This window comes from Rhinoraja longicauda, chromosome 28 (assembly GCF_053455715.1).
Source record: "Rhinoraja longicauda isolate Sanriku21f chromosome 28, sRhiLon1.1, whole genome shotgun sequence".
In the NCBI taxonomy this organism is placed as follows: Eukaryota; Metazoa; Chordata; class Chondrichthyes; order Rajiformes; family Arhynchobatidae; genus Rhinoraja; species Rhinoraja longicauda.
This window is the reverse complement of record NC_135980.1, coordinates 26,871,948-26,889,446: the sequence shown is the minus strand read 5'-3', so window position 1 is coordinate 26,889,446 and position 17,499 is coordinate 26,871,948. Positions and strand designations below refer to the sequence as shown.

At 44.3% G+C, this 17,499-nt stretch overlaps 1 protein-coding gene across 6 annotated transcripts in view; it reads left to right on the top strand.

Annotated features, from left to right (window-relative positions):
* LOC144607403 (SURP and G-patch domain-containing protein 2-like) overlaps window positions 1–15,463 on the top strand; it is a 31,580-nt gene extending 16,117 nt beyond the window's left edge. For 4 of the 6 annotated variants that reach the window (XM_078424237.1, XM_078424235.1, XM_078424234.1 and 1 more), the window contains 6 exons: window positions 103–226; window positions 1,749–1,969; window positions 2,866–2,924; window positions 7,695–7,831; window positions 11,528–11,663; window positions 13,687–15,463. In XM_078424237.1, the coding sequence (XP_078280363.1) occupies window positions 103–226; window positions 1,749–1,969; window positions 2,866–2,924; window positions 7,695–7,831; window positions 11,528–11,663 (677 nt within the window). In that variant the 3' untranslated portion in view covers window positions 13,687–15,463. Of the gene's footprint in view, window positions 1–102; window positions 227–1,748; window positions 1,970–2,865; window positions 2,925–6,520; window positions 6,837–7,694; window positions 7,832–11,527; window positions 11,664–13,686 lie in introns of those variants that run through there. The other 2 variants (XM_078424238.1, XM_078424240.1) reach the window with 2 other exon arrangements.
* Window positions 15,464–17,499: the final 2,036 nt, after the last annotated feature.

Sequence of the window (17,499 nt, the reverse complement as noted above, 5' to 3'; positions counted from 1 at the left end):
AATTTGGCTGAGGATATGTTGTAATGATCAACAGAGGTCAATCGCGCCTGAGCCAGCAGTGAATTTTGATTTCTGGGGGATTAATAATCTTGTTTCCTGCAGATGAATCTCTCAGTGACATCAAGACAAGAACCACTGCGGAGAAACTAGCCAAGTTTGTGGCTGAATGTGGCCCAGAGCTGGAAGAGATTGCCATTGACAATAACCGGGATAACCCCACGTTCTGGTAAGAGAGCAGCCACTTGTTGCTCATTGGTACACCAGGAGGGCAAAACCGAATTTATACCTTCCAGTACCCATATGTTGCGAATTCGGTGCAAGAGGTCGGTTGATACCAAAGAAAATGAATTCATTCCACTCCACTCTTCATTGGAAATATCTAACCACATTCCCGCGCGCGTGTGTGTGTGTCTGCGCACTTAAAGTGAGATCTATAGTGTTGCTCAGGGTATAGGAATGTGCCAGTTTTAGCTGTCTGAGCTCATACATACGAATTGGTCTGGGTACCAGAAGGATAGTTGGGGGTTGTGCAATCGTAACGCAGAAATGATGGCCTTCCATAGCACTTCTCAAGCTCCTATTTCTTCACAAAATGCTGGAGTAACTCAGCAGGTCAGGCAGCATCTCAGGAGAGAAGGAATGGGTGACGTTTCGGGTCGAGACCCTTCTTCAGAAGGGTCTCGACTCGAAACGTCACCCATTCCTTCTCTCCTGAGATGCTGCCTGTCCTGCTGAGTTACTCCAGCATTTTGTGAAGAAATACCTTCGATTTGTACCAGCATCTGCAGCTATTTTCTTACACTTCTCAAGCTCCTGATTTCTTTTCCTTCAAATGACAAGAGCAACAAACATTGAGAACTTCACCAGCTGCAAATTCCTCTCTAAATAACACACCATAGTGACTTGAACATAAATTGCTGTGCTGTCGTGGTCACCAGGTTTAAAAGTTGGAACACCCCGCCTAATGTCACTATTTATATTTTCTCCAGTTCAGTGGTTCAAAACTGCCTTCCACCGCGCACCTAGTAATGAGCATTCGATGGTAGGCCCGGCCAAGGACATCCACATCCTGCGATGGAATTCCTAAACATAAATTTTAAAAGAAAATGTTCGGTGAGGTGGAATACGGATTCTAATTCCCTTTTAGCCAACCAGTACCTATTATAGGGTTTTAGATTTTTTAGATTTAGATTTTTTTTTAGCGCGGAAACAGGCCCTTCGGCCCACCGAGTCCGTGCCGCCCAGCGATCCCCGCACACTAACACTATCCTACACACACTAGGAACAATTTTTACATTTACCCAGTCAATTAACCTACATACCTGTACATCTTTGGAGTACGTTAAGGGCTGTGGTTTCACAGGAAGGTTTAGGTTTATTATTGTCACATGTACCGAGCGAGGTACAGTGAAAAGCTTTGTTTTGCATGCTATCTAATAAGATCAGATAATACTGTACATAAATAGAATCAAGTCAAACTGGTATAATAGGTGGAGCAAAGGGGAAGATGTAATTTTCAGCTTCATAGACAGTCCACTGTCTGGACTGGGGTAGAGGAGAATTGGATGGTACCCCAGCTTATGGAGCTGTTCAGAAGCTTGATAACAGAGAGGAAGAGACTGTTCCCAAGTCTGACGGTGAATGCTTTCAAGCTTCTGTGTCTTCTGCCAAATGGGAGCAAGGAGAAAAAGGACTAACCAGCGTGGGGCAAGTTGTTTTACAGTGGTTTGGTTTTCTGGTCCCTACAGGTTTCTGTATGAGGAGAACTGTCCCTATTTCAAATATTATAAAGAGAAGGTGAAGGAGTACAGCACAGCGGCAGAGAAGTCTGAATCTCCTGTGGATCCAGCGTCAGAGGCCGGATCCTCCGGACAGTCTGCCCTGCGGGCTAGAAAGAGGAAGGGACTAACATTGAAGGTGGGCATGCTGCCTCCCAAAAAGGTGCGTCCCAGGGCTGCCCCATCACCAGGTAAGCAGTGGAAAATAGGGAGAAAACCATGTGTATCACTATAAACATGTGAATCGGAATGACTGCTTAATGTGGTGTTTGCACCATTTGCCTTATCAGCTTCCCTGGTAGAAAGATGCATGTGGAATTCTCTGCCACAGAAGGTAGTTGAGGCCAGTTCATTGGCTATATTTAAGAGGGAGTTAGATGTGGCCCTTGTGGCTAAAGGGATCTGGGGGTTTGGAGAGAAGGCAGGTACGGGATACTGAGTTGGATGATCAGCCATGATCATATTGAATGGCGGTGCAGGCTCGAAGGGCCGAATGGCCTACTCCTGCACCTATTTTCTATGTTCTATGTCTATGTTTCTAAGAATAAGGGGTAGGCCATTTAGAACAGAGATGAGGAAAAACCTTTTCAGTCAGAGAGTTGTAAATCTGTGCAATTCACTGCCTCAGAAGGCAGTGGAGGCCAATTCTCTGAATGCATTCAAGAGAGAGCTAGATAGAGCTCTTAAGGATAACGGAGTTAGGGAGTATGGGGAGAAGGCAAGAACGGGGTACTGATTGAGAATGGTCAGCCATGATCACATTGAATGGTAGTGCTGGCTCAAAGGACCGAATGGCCTACTCCTGCACCTATTGTCTATTGTTTTCTGAAAAGATTTATATATTTTTAACGTAATTATTATTTACTTGTAAAATATTATACAACATATAAATTACAATGGATACATGTTAAATATCTATATTCTGATATATTCAAATTGATCCAAATTCCATGCACTTTTTGGTACCAGGAAATTCTGCCTGGAGATTTTCTAATATAATCTAGGATCTAGATTATGCAGGCTGGATTCTGGATCTTTGCTAAAACAACAGGTAAAAGACATTTATAAATCTGCACTTTTATTTCAGTTCGAGAGCTAAAGCGAATCGGGTATGACAAACCAACATACAAACCGAAGAAAAAGCCGGTAAGGTTATAGACTAATCATGTATGACCGTGCATATAGGCATTCTCTAAGAATAACTAACCTTTTAAACCTTCAGCACAGTGGCCATTCATCAAAGAGTTATTTTAAGTTTACAATTTATTTTGTAATAATTGTTTTTAGAAACTTTTACCATGCATGCATTGTCCCATGCTGTTTTGAAAATGTAATTGCTTCATATGTGCACCCAACCCAACTAGTTTTTGAAAAGTTTTTCACATTTCTCCCATCCTCTCTAAGTCTAGAACTGAACTCATTAATTTCAGCTCAATGGGCAACAATGCTTTCCATTGACTCGGAAGGTATCTCCAGAGATTCTCCAATACAATACAGAATGAGTGAAGAAAGGGGAAGAAACAGTTTTGTTTGAGATGCCTGGGGTTATTTGAAATGCTAGAGCAAGGATGTTGTGGAACAATCAAGGAAATACTCTCTTTTGAATTGTGGAACAACTGAGGTGCCATTGCACTACTGGGACTGTTCTGTGTATTCTGCTCAACCAGTGGGAAGGATATTGAGGAGCGAAGTTACATGGAAACGGCTGAGATGAGCAAAATTCATCGTTTCACAATGACTTCAACGGGGATCTTCAGCTTTCTAAGTATAAGCTGCGATAGTAAAAATATTAAGGATGAAGAATAGTCACTGAAAGGAAGCATGCAGGTACAGCAGGCAGTGAAGAAAGCCAATGGAATGTTGGCCTTCATAACAAGAGGAGTTGAGTATAGGAGCAAAGAGGTCCTTCTGCAGTTGTACAGGGCCCTCGTGAGACCGCACCTGGAGTACTGTGTGCAGTTTTGGTCTCCAAATTTGAGGAAGGATATTCTTGCTATTGAGGGCGTGCAGCATAGGTTTACTAGGTTAATTCCCGGAATGGCGGGATTATCATATGTTGAAAGACTGGAGCAACTAGGCTTGTATACACTGGAATTTAGAAGGATGAGAGGAGATCTTATCGAAACGTATAAGATTATTATGGGGTTGGACACGTTAGAGGCAGGAAACATGTTCCCAATGTTGAGGGAGTCCAGAATAAGGGGCCACAGTTTAAGAATAAGGGGTAGGCCATTTAGAACTGAGATGAGGAAAAACTTTTTCAGTCAGAGAGTTGTGAATCTGTGGAATTCTCTGCCTCAGAAGGCAGTGGAGGCCAATTCTCTGAATGCATTCAAGAGAGAGTTAGATAGAGCTCTTAAGGATAGCGGAGTCAGGGGGTATGGGGAGAAGGCAGGAACGGGGTACTGATTGAGAATGATCAGCCATGATCACATTGAATGGTGGTGCTGGCTCGAAGGGCCGAATGGCCTCCCCCTGCACCTGTTGTCTATTAACAGGAGAGTTTTCTAATGTGCTGAGGAGACTCTTTCTTGCTCAATGCTATTCCAAATCACGTGTTAAAGACTTGGTTCTGGGAAGTAGGCCAAGCGAAGAGGAACAATATTAGTGGTGGATTATTCAGAAAACAACAGTCGTGGTATCGTTACATTTAGAATAGCTACAGATAAAGATGTAGATAATTCCAAAGTAAAAATAGTTAATAGGAGACAGGCCAATTTCTGGCCCAAGTAAATTTTGACTTAAAATTTGCCGGACAAACTGATTGAATGGGAGGTGTTTAAAGTGGAGATGCTTCCCCGATCGTGCGTTGGTGAAGAGTAGGGAAGGAACTCTCTGGATAATAAAAAGATAGAGAGTAAAATAGAACAAAGACCATCCAAGAGATGCCAGGTTTCCATCACAAATGAGATCTGGGCTGATTGCAGAATCTTAATAGAGAGGAAGTAAGAAAGGAATCGGGGAGGCATGAAGCAAGAAAAGAAAATTTAGCAACGAACATAAAAAGGAATCCAAAAATATTCTGTAGGGATGTGAACAGGAAAATAATTGGGCGTTAAGGCATAAAAGGAAATTATTTGTGGAGGCAGTAAATGAATATTTTACAACAAGCTTCTCGAAGGAAGACAGTATTGCTAGGGTTACATCAAATGAAGATGCAGTTGAGATTAGGGGTGGGCAGAAAATTGACCGAGGCACCACAAAGGTTAGCTGCACATAAATCGCTTGATCCAGGTGGGATGCACCTGAGGTTGCTCGAGGAGTTGAGGGAAGTAATTACAGGGGCAGCAGGCACAATCTACCAAACATAAATTTTCAGGATAGTATTTGAGGAGTGAAAAGTAGCAAATATTACACCCCTTGTTAAAGAAAGATACAGGCGCTCTTCAGCGGGTTTCCGTTCCGCGAAACCCATCGGAAACCGAAAGCGTTGTAAGTCGGAATGCATTGTAATACACGCGATCACGTGGCCGGAAGCGAACGGCGGCTCGCTAAGGGTTGCTGCCGTCTGCACCATCGCAAGTCGAAACATCGTAAACCGGGGAGCACCTGTACAGCAATAAACCCAGTCCAATCAGTTTAGCCTTGATGTTGGGGTATGTTCTGGAAATAATAATGACAGAAATGGCATTCACTTTGAGAAGTGAAAAGAGCCAAGAGAAAGCCAATGTCCGTGTTAAAGGCAAGTTGTATCCAACTAACTTGTTAGATTTTTTTCTGAAGTGACAGATGGTGGATGAGGGAAAATTAATTCATTTGGCATTAGATAAGGTTCCAAATAATAGACGTTATCAAAAGTGAGGTCCATCAAATAAAAAGGGTTCTATTTATGGAAATAAATTGGCTTATTAGAAGAAATAGGGTATTAATAAAAGGTTGTTTTTAGGGTTGAAGGAAAATATACAGTAGAGTTCCCCATGAGTTAGTGCAAGGACCACCACTCTCATTTATATATATTAAATGCTTGAGTGCACAGGGCAGCTTAGATTTTCAGATGATATATATCTCGGAGGATCATTATAGACATCAAGGAGATATGGTTAGTAGAATAGACCGATAGATGAAAGGGGAAACTTAATGATGATCGACACCGAAAGCTGGAGAAACTCAGCGGGACGGGCAGCATCTCTGCAGAGAAGGAATGGGTGACGTTATGGGTCGAGACCCTTCTTCAGACCAGGGAACCCAACATTAGGGAAACTTAACGTTGAGAAATGAGAAGCATGTTTTTGGTAACAAGAATAAGGAGAGGTGATAGGGGGCACAATACTAAACAGGGTGCAGCAGAGATGTGGGGAGATTTGGGGGCATAGGCGTATATTTGTTGAAAGTGGCAAGACAGGTTAAGACGGTGACCGGTATGCATAGAGATGTAGCACATGAAAGAAAGGAAGTCATGACAAAACGTTATGAACAGTGGTTCAGCCTTCAACTGCAACATTCTGCACACGGCTGGGTATCACAATTTGGAATTAGGTAAATGCTTTAGGATGAGTGCAGAAGAGATATACCAAAATATTTTCAGGACATTAGTTAAGTGGATAAAATGGAGAAGCCAGAATTGTTCTCCTTGGAATGAAGGTTGCAAGAGGATCTGTGATATCATGGGGGAAAGAGATTGCTTCCAGTTGGCAGACGAATCACCAACCAATTGTCGATTCAAAGGGGAGCTGGATAAAAAGGAAACATATTGCAGTGGCATGTAGAAATGCATTGAAATTGTGACTACCATTATCCACCAGCATTACCTTCTATAGACCCAGTGGAGACTTGATGGGATTATTGTTAATTGGATTGCTTCTCGGCCACGGGACTTAGCTGCGCAAGGCTTGGTCGCGGGGCCTTCCATCGCCCGGCTCGGCCGCGAGACGTTTCAGCGCCCGGTGCTACTCGGCCGCGGGGACTTCCATCCCCTTGCGGGGACTGTGCGGGTCGGTCGGGGACGAGCTGTCTGTCCGTGGGCGTGGGGAAGAGTGGAAGTTTTGTTGCCTCCATCACAGTGAGGGGGTGTTTGGAGTCACTGTGATGGACGTTTGTGTTGGGGTTATGTGTCTTGTGTTCTTTTTTGTATCACTGCTATGTAGTTTCGTTCGGTACCTTGGTACCGAATGACAAATAAAGCTCTGTTATACTGTTATACTGTTATACTGTTATTCACAAGTTCTTGGTTCTGAAGAAGAATATTGAGAGTTTATAACCCATCGCAGAGACAGCATGTAATCCATGTTGATACCCTCAGTGGGATTCTAAAAGGACACAGCACTGTTAAAGTACATCTGCTACAGTACTATTCAGAAATAAAGACATGGGTGCATCTCCAATATGCTGAGTTGATATTTATCCATCATGTTTAAAAGCAGACAAGATGGCAATTATCACTCTGCTCTTTAAGTGAGTACACACTATTCAAATTGACAGCTGCCTCTTCACAGTAGTTCCAAAGTATTTAATTGAATGTAAAGCATTTTGGACTATCTTAAAATGTAAAAGCCAGTCTCTCTTTCTTTTAAATGCATTGGTCCTTGCAAGTGTAATTCATCCAGCAAGAGACACCTTTCAATGGCTCTGTAAGTGGACACTTCCATTCTCGATCCCATCTCCTGTACTTTCAACTCCAGAATGGGCAGTGACCAAGCCCATGAATATTACACTTCATTACACAATGGGTGGTGATTAGCAGCCTAGTAGGTTTGGTCCTATCTGCACTGGAGATGTTGAAAAACATTCCCTACTCAACCCCCACCTTGGCAAAATTCAGCTTAGGTCAACACAGAGTGAACAAGTAACCTTAGTTGGTGAGATTGAGACCAGATGATGATTTTGCCCAATGGCCCCTTGAGCAACCCTAGTGCTGGTTAAATTGATCTGCATTTGATTGTGCAAAAGATTTATTCTGAGCAAATACTTCTCTTTCAGAAATCTGAGGATATAAATTACACCAGAAACAAACTGGCAACAGACAACCTTGGGTACCAGATGCTGCAGAAGATGGGCTGGAAGGATGGAGAGGGACTGGGCTCAGATAAACAGGGCATCAGAGACCCCGTCAACAGGTATACTAGTGGCGGGACTGAACGGGACATGATTGGACTCTACCCTCTCACATTTGGGTTCTGGTTTAAACTCGGCCAAAACTCCTGAGGTGGAAAATTGCCTTCGGGGTCTCAGCACAAATATCATTCCTGTCAGTGAGGTCAGGTTTTATAGAGTCATAGAGTGGTACAGTGTGGAAACAGGCCCTTCAGCTAAACTTGCCCACACCAGCCAACATGTCCCAGTCTCACTAGTCCCACCTGCCTGCATTTGGCCCATATCCCTCCAAACCTGTCCTATCCATGTACCAGTCTAATTGTTTCTTGAACGTTGGGATAGTCCCAGCCTCAGCTATCTCCTCTGGCAGCTTGTTCCATACACTCGCCACCCTTTCTGTGAAAAAGTTACCCCTCAGATTCCTATTAAATCTTTTCTCCTTCACCTTGAACCTATGTCCTCTGGTCCTCGATTCACCGACTCTGGGCAAGAGACTCTGCTTCTACCCAATCTATCCCTCGCATGATTTTGTTGCCAATTTTTGCCTTCATTCCCTTCACGTACAAAAGATAATGTTTCATGTTACAGCTTAGTGCAGTGGTGTCCAAACATTTTTCAAAGAGGGCCAGATTTGATAATGTGAAAATACCCAAGGGCCAATACCCAAAGTCTCAAGACTTTTTGAACCATAAACGTTACATACAAATCCAGTTATATAACTATTTTATTTGCAATGACACAACAATAGTCATTTTGTAAATGAACATGTGCCCAAATGTAAGCCATTCAGGTGTGAAAAACCTAAAAACAATTCTGCCTTTCTTTCATATCTAAAGAATCAAATAACATAAAGAACAAGCTGTCTGGAGTACCTAAACAGGGCAACCAGCCAGTCCTCACTTTTAAATATTTTGTTTAAGAGGACAACAATATTGAGAACCATGTAGACTCAAACACAACCGTATGGCAAACACTCCCAATTGAAATGCATTAGGTAACTTATCATGGGAAATTAGATGTTGTCTGTTAACATTTAAGTTGCAGATAAATCTTAATCTTATCAAAAGATAAATACAATAAATGCCATAAGTCCATGTGCAGTACTGTATTTATAAATATTTTTTTTGCTTTTCATAGTGACAGCTATTACCATTTGAAAAAGCTGACATATCAGATCTAACGCAAATTCAAAATACTCAGAAACTAGAATTTATTCATTTCAGATGGCCAAGAAACAGGTAGTGACATTAATGAGAAGGGTGATACTGAGATCTTGACTTCAGTATGTAGGCCAGGTCTGGTTTGAAAGCAGTGGTTGAGATGCGTAAAATATCACGCAGGTGGGAGTCACTGAGTCTTGACCTGAAGCGGTTCTGGTTGAAGTTCATAATTGAACATGTCTGCTCACACAAACATGTGGAGCCGAACAAGCTCAGCATTTTCTTTGCAAATGTTCGCATTTCTGGAAACCGGCCTTTATCCAGCTGCCGGTAAAAGTTCACAAGAGAAAGCTGCTGGTGTCGACTGTGCCACTCATTGTCACACTGAAGCTCAATGAGCTCCAGCTGTTGCGGACGGAGCATCATCAGGGTCGATGGAGAAGGGGGAACAGAAGAGCAACATGTCCTTTTACGATAGCTTAAATCCCGATAGCGTTCGTTAAACTGCGTTGTAAGAGATGCAATGGCTGTTGCATACCTCTTTGTTTGCGCACAGATATCCATGATCTCACGCAAAGCTGGAAAATGTGCGGTGCAGGGCTCTGTCTGTGACAGGTGTCTTTGGAAAAGTTGCAGCTTGGTTCCAAAGGCCTAAATGTGTGCATATAGCTGGCTCACCACTGCGCCTTGACATTGGAGGCTAACGTTCAGCGCATTCAGATGCTTTGTTATGTCAACCAAAAAAGCCAAATCTGCCAGCCATATAGTATCTGCAAGTTCTTGCATCGATTGTCCCTTTTGAGTCAAAAATTGTCCAATTTCCCCTCGGAGAGAGAAAAATTGCTGCAGTGGACTCAGCCACCTCACATCGTTGTGATATAATACATCTCCGTATACAGCCTGGATGTCGAGCAGGAACTGCTGAAACTGGCGGTGGTTTAGGGCTTTAGGGCGAATGAAGTTAATTGTCTTTACCACCGGTTTCATAACATGATCAAATTTCAAATGTTTCGCGCAGAGAACCTGCTGGTGAATTATGCAGTGGAGTTTAATAGCGTTGCCTCCTTCTTCACTAACTTTGTTACAGATCAGTGTGGATAATCCACTTCGTTCACCAGCCATAGCAGGCGCGCCGTCGGTAATAATCCCACTAACTTTACTCCATGGTAGTTTGATGTCATCAACAGCTGAACAAACAGAAGCAAATAAATCCGTTCCTCTCGTTTGGCCTTTAAGGCTTTGAATGTCAAGCAGCTCTTCTGCTACGTTCATATAATCGTCAACTCCTCTAAAAAAAATCAGTAACTGAGCGGTGTCAGATAAATCTGTGCTTTCATCACAGGCTAATGAAAAAAATCTAAATTCATCCCCCTGTCACCCAGTTGTCTCTTAATATCTGATGATATGTCTTCAATTCTCCGTGCCACAGTGTTACGAGCCAAGCAAACATTAGCAAATTCTTGCTTCTTCTCGGGACAAATGTTCTCCACCATTTGCATGACACAGTCTTTAATAAACTCACCCTCCGTAAACGGTTTGCCATGTTTAGCGATTAACGTGGCCACTTCGTAGCTTGCTTTGGTGATGTTTTCATTTGACTCAAGGGCCCTCGAGAAGAACCGCTGTTGTGAGGCCAAGGCAGCATGGAGTTGATTTACTTTTTCAGCACGATCGCTTCCTGTTAGCCTGTCGTATGCATTCGCATGTTTTGCCTCTTTACATTGAATTCCTTAAATACGGCAACAGTCTCTTGACAAATTAGGCAAACACAATTGTTTCGGTTTTCAGTGAAAAAATACTGCAATTTCCATCTTTCCTGGAAGCGGCGGCCCTCAGTACAAACTTTCCTCTTTTTATTTACAGTGGCCATGGCAGAAATTGGCGGCAAGGGGTCACAGCATGGTTCGCACTGCCAGACAGAGTTACAGAGTGGTGCTGCCACCATGATGTGAAAAGAGGAATTTCATTTTGAACCTGTATGATTTATTCATTCTGTTAGACTGTGCTGGCGGGCCATAAATAATACATTTTAAGACGGAAGCTGCGGGCTGTATAAAATCTGACCTCGGGCCGCGATTGGCCCCCGGGCCGGACTTTGGACATGTCTGGCTTAGTGGGATTGTGTTAACGTACGAATGTCTGTCTATTCCTTCCATTGGAGTTTCAGAATCCCCCATCAGTTTGAACAAATGTGAAAAGGATGCAGTACTGTTAGAGACAGTCTATCACAGTGTAAGTGTAGGAAGGAACTGCAGATGCTGACTTACGCCGAAGATAGACACAAAATGCCCGGTGTAACTCAGCGGGACAAGCAGCATCTCTGGATAGAAGTAAAGGGTGACGTTTCGTGTCGGAAGAAGGGTCTTGACCCGAAACGTCACCCATTCCTTCTATCTAGATATTCTGCCTGTCCCGCTGAGTTACTCCAGCATTTTGTGTCTATCACAGTATAACATGGTTACATTACTGGAGTACAGATATGTCAGCGAATAACACTAAGATCCAGAGTAGTAGTTTTGTTTCCACCCGGAATCTTACAAAGTGCATCTCTCTCCACAGGGGTGTGACATCGACAGACCGGTCTGGGCTGGGAGTTGGTGGACCTGTAAATCCAGATGACGGAGATAACGAATTCGCGACTTTCCGCAAGCGGATGATGATGGCGTTCAGAAGCAAACTGCTGTCCAAGTCCTAGGTACGTTTGTCGCAGCCTGTCTGCGGTAGGAGATGCAGAAAAACCCAAACGTTATCAGCAAGTGAGATGTTGACAATCCCTTGCCTGGATTCTCTGAGAAGTCCCTCTTCTTCATCTCCATTTGTTTACCTGAAATGGAAAGATGTGTTTCATAGATTCTGGCCAATGTTGGTGATAATGTTCTACCTCCTGTCCTGCTTCACCTCATTGCAGACAGAGATCCATGCTGTTCCATTTCCACCAATGTATTTCACCACAGTCGCCTCAAATGCATCGCAGTTTTCTACTTCAACACTCTCTACTGAGCAGATTCCATGTTTTCGTCCGTCTCTGAGTGGATTTCTTCAAAAAATGCTGGAGTAACTCAGCAGGTCAGGCAGCATCTCAGGAGAGAAGGAATGGGCGACGTTTCGGGTCGAGACCCTTCTTCAGACTGAAGAAGGGTCTCGACCCGAAACATCACCCATTCCTTCTCTCCTGAGATGCTGCCTGACCTGCTGACTTACTCCAGCATTTTGTGATACCGACTACGGGTGCTGTCTGTACAGAGTTTGTACGTTCTCCCCGTGACCTGCGTGGGCTTTCCTCCTAGACCTTCCTAAACTCCTCTGCTTGAATACTCCTTTAAACAGACTAGTTTTCCCAAGCTTCTTGTCACCTTCTCTACTATCTCCTTTATGGGGCTCAGAGTCATAAATTATTTATCCCAATGCTAAAGATCTCATGGAAATACAAGTCTTGTTTTGTGAATCCATTGGTGTAACGATAGCTAAATTAAACTATTTATTCACAAAAAGCTGGAGTAACTCAACAGGTCAGGCAGCATCTCAGGAGAGAAGGAATGGGCGACGTTTCGGGTCGAGACCCTTCTTCAGTCCTGAGATGCTGCCTGACCTGCTGAGTTACTCCAACATTTTGTGAATAAATACCTTCGATTTGTACCAGCATCTGCAGTTATTTTCTTACACTTCTCTGAGTGGAGAAACTTCTCTTTAATTCTCTATTGGATTCATTCATTGTTCTATTCTAATGGAGGGAGTGAAAACGTTGGCATAACCTTACATTCTGCCACTTGCCTGATGATGGCAGAGGGGAATCGGAGCAAGCTTTCCATCCCGGCGCTGCTTCCAGTGATTCACTGCATTACGTGAAGTGCATTTAGAGTCATAGAATGTTGTCTTTGAATGTTGGGTTAACACACAGAAGGTGCAACTAATTATTTTAATGTTGGTGGAGCCTGCCATCCACTTATTTGGTGAAGTCATAGAGTCGTACAGCGTGGAAACAGGCCCTTCGGCCCAACCTGCCCAAGCCTGCCAACATGTCCCAGCTTCACTAGTCCCACCTGCCTGCATTTGGCTCGTATCCCTCCAGACCTGTCCTCTCCAAGTAGAAATGCAGCCCATATCATGTGGAAAGGAGATGAACCATATTCCAAGACATTACCTTGAGGTCCTGTACCCCAGCTCCCACCATGAGAGGAGGTGGTGGATGGGAGGGTGGGGGTAGTGGCACTGCCCCAGTTCCTCGCCCAGTGTGTGGAAGGCAGGCCCCACTAATATTGAAATAACTAAAGCTGCACCTTCTCTCCCCCTCTGTGATTCCTCCTGCTCTCCAGCTCTCTACCTTACCCTTCCATATCTCTAGTCTCCCTCCCCTCTGACTCTCAGTCCAAAAAGGTCTCGACCCGAAACGTCACCCATTCCTTCTCTCCAAAGATGCTGCCTGTCCCGCTGGGTTGCTCCAGCATTTTGTGTCTATCTTCAGTGTAGACCAGCATCAGCACTTCCTACACAATGAATCATAAAACCAATTTTAGAATTTGAGTTGTGAAGAGTATAACACTGAGCTGTCTTGTCGGAATTTCTGCTCTGTGCTGTTTTCATTTTTAAGCTGTTTAGATTGTGTTTGGTGTAGCTTCGCACCTAAATCACCGAGGAGGTGCTGGCGTCTCTTCCCCTCGTCCCTCCAGCAACGGTTTACTTGTCAAATAATCCCCATTTGATTCTTCTTTTTGTTTCAGGTTAATGTTGGGCTAGTGATGTTGGAGTTGCTGCAGGGTGGAGGATGGTCTTCACAGCACAGGTTGAGAGAGGCAGGAGGCCACAAGAAGTCAAAAGATCTGAAAATGCAGAATGTTTATAATAAAAACTATCCAGACAAGGACTGTGCTGGAGCCATTATACCTGGTGACTTGCTATACATGGTAACCCGGTAAATCACTATACCCAGTAACCTGGAGACTCGATGTATCTGGTAACCTAGTAACTCACTATACTGAGTAGCCCTGGCGACCTACTGTACATGGTGACCGGACCACTTGCGGTAACTGGGAACTTAGTGTGCACGGTAACCTGGTACCTAGTAATCTAGTAGCTCATCAGATAACTTACCATGCCAGGTAACTTGGTGTACGTGGAACTCGCTGTGCCCGGAAACCTGGTAACAGTGTGTGTGTGGAACTCTGGTAATTTAATAGACCTGCACCCCACCGTGTGACAGCAGAATACACTGCTCCATTTGGATAATTTAAGATATCCAATAATGTGTCTGGATCCATAAGTTGTTGGTGTTTCTGGTTGGATCCAGTTGTATACATTTAATCCCTTTGATGTCAGAGGATGGACTATTTTATAGGAGATCTATAATGCACTTGTTTCATTTTCTAAATTTTTAAAAGTGTGTCTTAAAGAATTCTCCTATTTAGATATCAATGTTTCTCACGATGGATTAGGGCAGTCCCTATTCCCATCACCCAGTGTTAGCTTTTCTTCCCTGCAACCCACATTGCGGTAATAATCCCTGGCGTTCACTGTTGCACACTTTGGCCTCAGGTAAGTATCTGACTTGGACGCAAGAAAGTTTGGGGTTAGGAATTTGGGAAGTCGCAGATGTCCAGCCGGTCGGTGTCCGCCCGGGCATTGGGTGCAACAGGCTTCTGCAGTGTGAACGGCGGGGTTCAGTTTAACGCCGCCAAAACCAGTGTTAACCCAGCAATGGCCACCCTCACTCCCTCGTGCTCCACACCATCGCGGGAGAGAACAAAACGAAGGACGTGGAAGAGAGAAACGATCGAGTTTTTTTTCCCAGCAGTCGGACCAGGCTGGCCAAGAGCGTGCGTCTGCCCGAGGTTCATGCTGCACACCCGGGACGTTTTGCGGTGAAACCGTTTACGAAACACGTGCTTACAGTCTCACCACCAGTGGTAGCTTTCTCCGCCACAAGTTGGTTTCCCGGGGAACTCGTTGTCCTTCAAATCCCACCACTCTGTCTCTAATACCAAGTGCCCAAGGTAAACTCTGACAGATGCATTAAAGCAGGAGGGAGTAGGTGGCCCTGTGTGTATGTGGGACGGGGGTGGGGAAGGGTTGCCGAATCCGAGAGCCACCTTGGTTGAGGGGTGAGGGAACAAGAAATCACAGCACGAACCTGAATTTGGAACAGAGAGGGACACCACCATAATATTGAATCTCCTACAGCTTTTGATTTGCAGTATTGTACTGAAAGTGCTTGTTCAGACCCCTGTTCCGTGCCGTTTCTTTACTTAGCTTTACCATTGTGTTGTGTTATTTATCAGTAGTGGAGTTTTGTGGTATTGCTTCACTTGACTCGATCACCGTGCATGTAGCACACGGAGTGGTGATGTGACTCGCCCCTGACCTCGCCATCCCAGCAGGTGCACCAGAGGTGGCACTTGCAAAACCATCACCTTTGAAAGTGAACGAGTTGGAAAGAGTGACAGTTTCTAACATGTGAAATTTATAATCTGGATATACTGTACAAAAAAATTAAAGCAAATGTGCACAAAATCTGTTTCTCTCACTCGCTGTGGCACATGTACTTGCGTCGATCCCATCAGCAGCTACGGATGCATCAGCAGTTAGTCTGTTGTTGGTGTTAATAAAGGGAGGAAACGTGTTCCCAATGGTGGGGAGTCCAGAACAAGGGGCCACAGTTTAAGAATAAGGAGTAGGCCATTTAGAACTGAGATGAGGAATAACTTTTTCAGTCAGAGAGTTGTGAATCTGTGGAATTCTCTGCCTCAGAAGGCAGCGGAGGCCAATTCTCTGAATGCATTCAAGAGAGAGCTAGATAGAGCTCCTAAGGATAGCGGAGTCAGGGGGTATGGGGAAAAGGCAGGAACGGGGTACTGATTGAGAATGATCATCCATGATCACATTGAATAGCGGTGCTGGCTCGAAGGGCCGAATGGCCTCCTCCTGCACCTATTGTCTATTGAGTGTTTTGAGGCGAGCAGTAGTCCCTGCTTCCATTCTAAATGCGATTTTAACCTGTTTCCAAATACATCTTAACAAAGAACAGTACACCAGAGGATAAAGGCCCTTCGGCATACAACATCCGTGCTGCCCAGGGTGCCAAAATGAATTCATCTCTGCCTGTACACGATTCTGAAGTTGTGGCTAAAGTTTTTGCACTTCTGACAAGACAACAAAGCTCCCGCCCCGAATCTGTGCTGACCACCAAATATTCATGACTTGCTTGTTATTGTCTCATGTACTGAGGTACAGTGAAAAGCTTTTGCGTGCGTGATATCCACTTAATTCGGATATACTGCACATGAGTACAATTAAGCTGGTCACTAGTACAACACACAGTGCAGAGACAAACGCCATAATGCAAAATACTGTTACAATTGGAATGGAGATTTAAGATTGGGCGATTGTATTGGATGATCTGACCAGCACACAAAGGTCAAACAGTGGCCACGCTCCGACACCATCCACTTCACAACTCATAGGAGCAGAATTAGGCCATTTGGCCCATTGAATCTACTCCGCCATTCAATCTTGGCTGATTTATCTTTCCTTCTCAACCCCATTCTCCTGCCTTCTCCCCAAAACCTTTAACACCCGTACTAATCAAGAACCGTTCATCTATGTTTTGAAAATGCCCAGCATGCCCCAAAATACTTATCCTCTTTATTCCATTTGACCCTAACCGCATTCCCGTCAACTCCTGCGGATTCACCACACAACACTAAATCCCATTTAACCCCCAGGATTTCCGGAATGGGTGGATCCCATTGCGGTCATTGTCGGTGCTGCTGCCAGTGATGAAGGGGTGGGGGTGAACTGTTGATGTTATAACGTCACCAGTTCTCCCAGGTCTCGTATTGAACAGGACATCCGTGTGTAAATTGGGGAAAGTGCTATCCCGTGAGTTTGTTTGTGATTCGGACATAAAGTCGAGTACTGGGCCAGGAATGAGGAGGGAACGACGTTCAACAACACAACTCACTGCAGACAACACATTTAAAAAGTTTGAGTTTTGGAGCACACCTCTCAATGGCAATTGCAGAGACCAACAAACTTGGGACCACGGTCGACCCGCTGTCAATGACTGAGGTAGCAAAAATGGGATGGGAGAAGAAAGGAATAATGGTACTACAGCATCCTTGTGTCGGATAAGGGACCGGTGAATGATTTCAAGAGGCACCTGTAGGTACGATGTTCTTTATGTGTCTTCTGTTCTTGTCTTTTTGGTGGTGGAGTAGTCACTAGAGACGTAGATAGTCATAGAGTTGGAAACAGGCTCTGAAACTCATGATGCAGAGAACTGGGAATGCATGGAATAAAGAGGATGGAGCAGAGATTGCTAGTTTATACCAAATGCTAGAGTAACTCAGTGGGTCAGGCAGCACCTCTGGAGAAAAAGAGTAGGCGACGTTTTGGGTGGGACCCTTCTTCAGTCCCTGTAGAAAGGTCCCCACTGAGACCAGATGGATTGCTTCAATGACAACCTTGAAAGTGACAATACAGACGATCAAAGATCATTGTTATAAAAGTGGTACATACCTTAATTACAAAGAGCATTA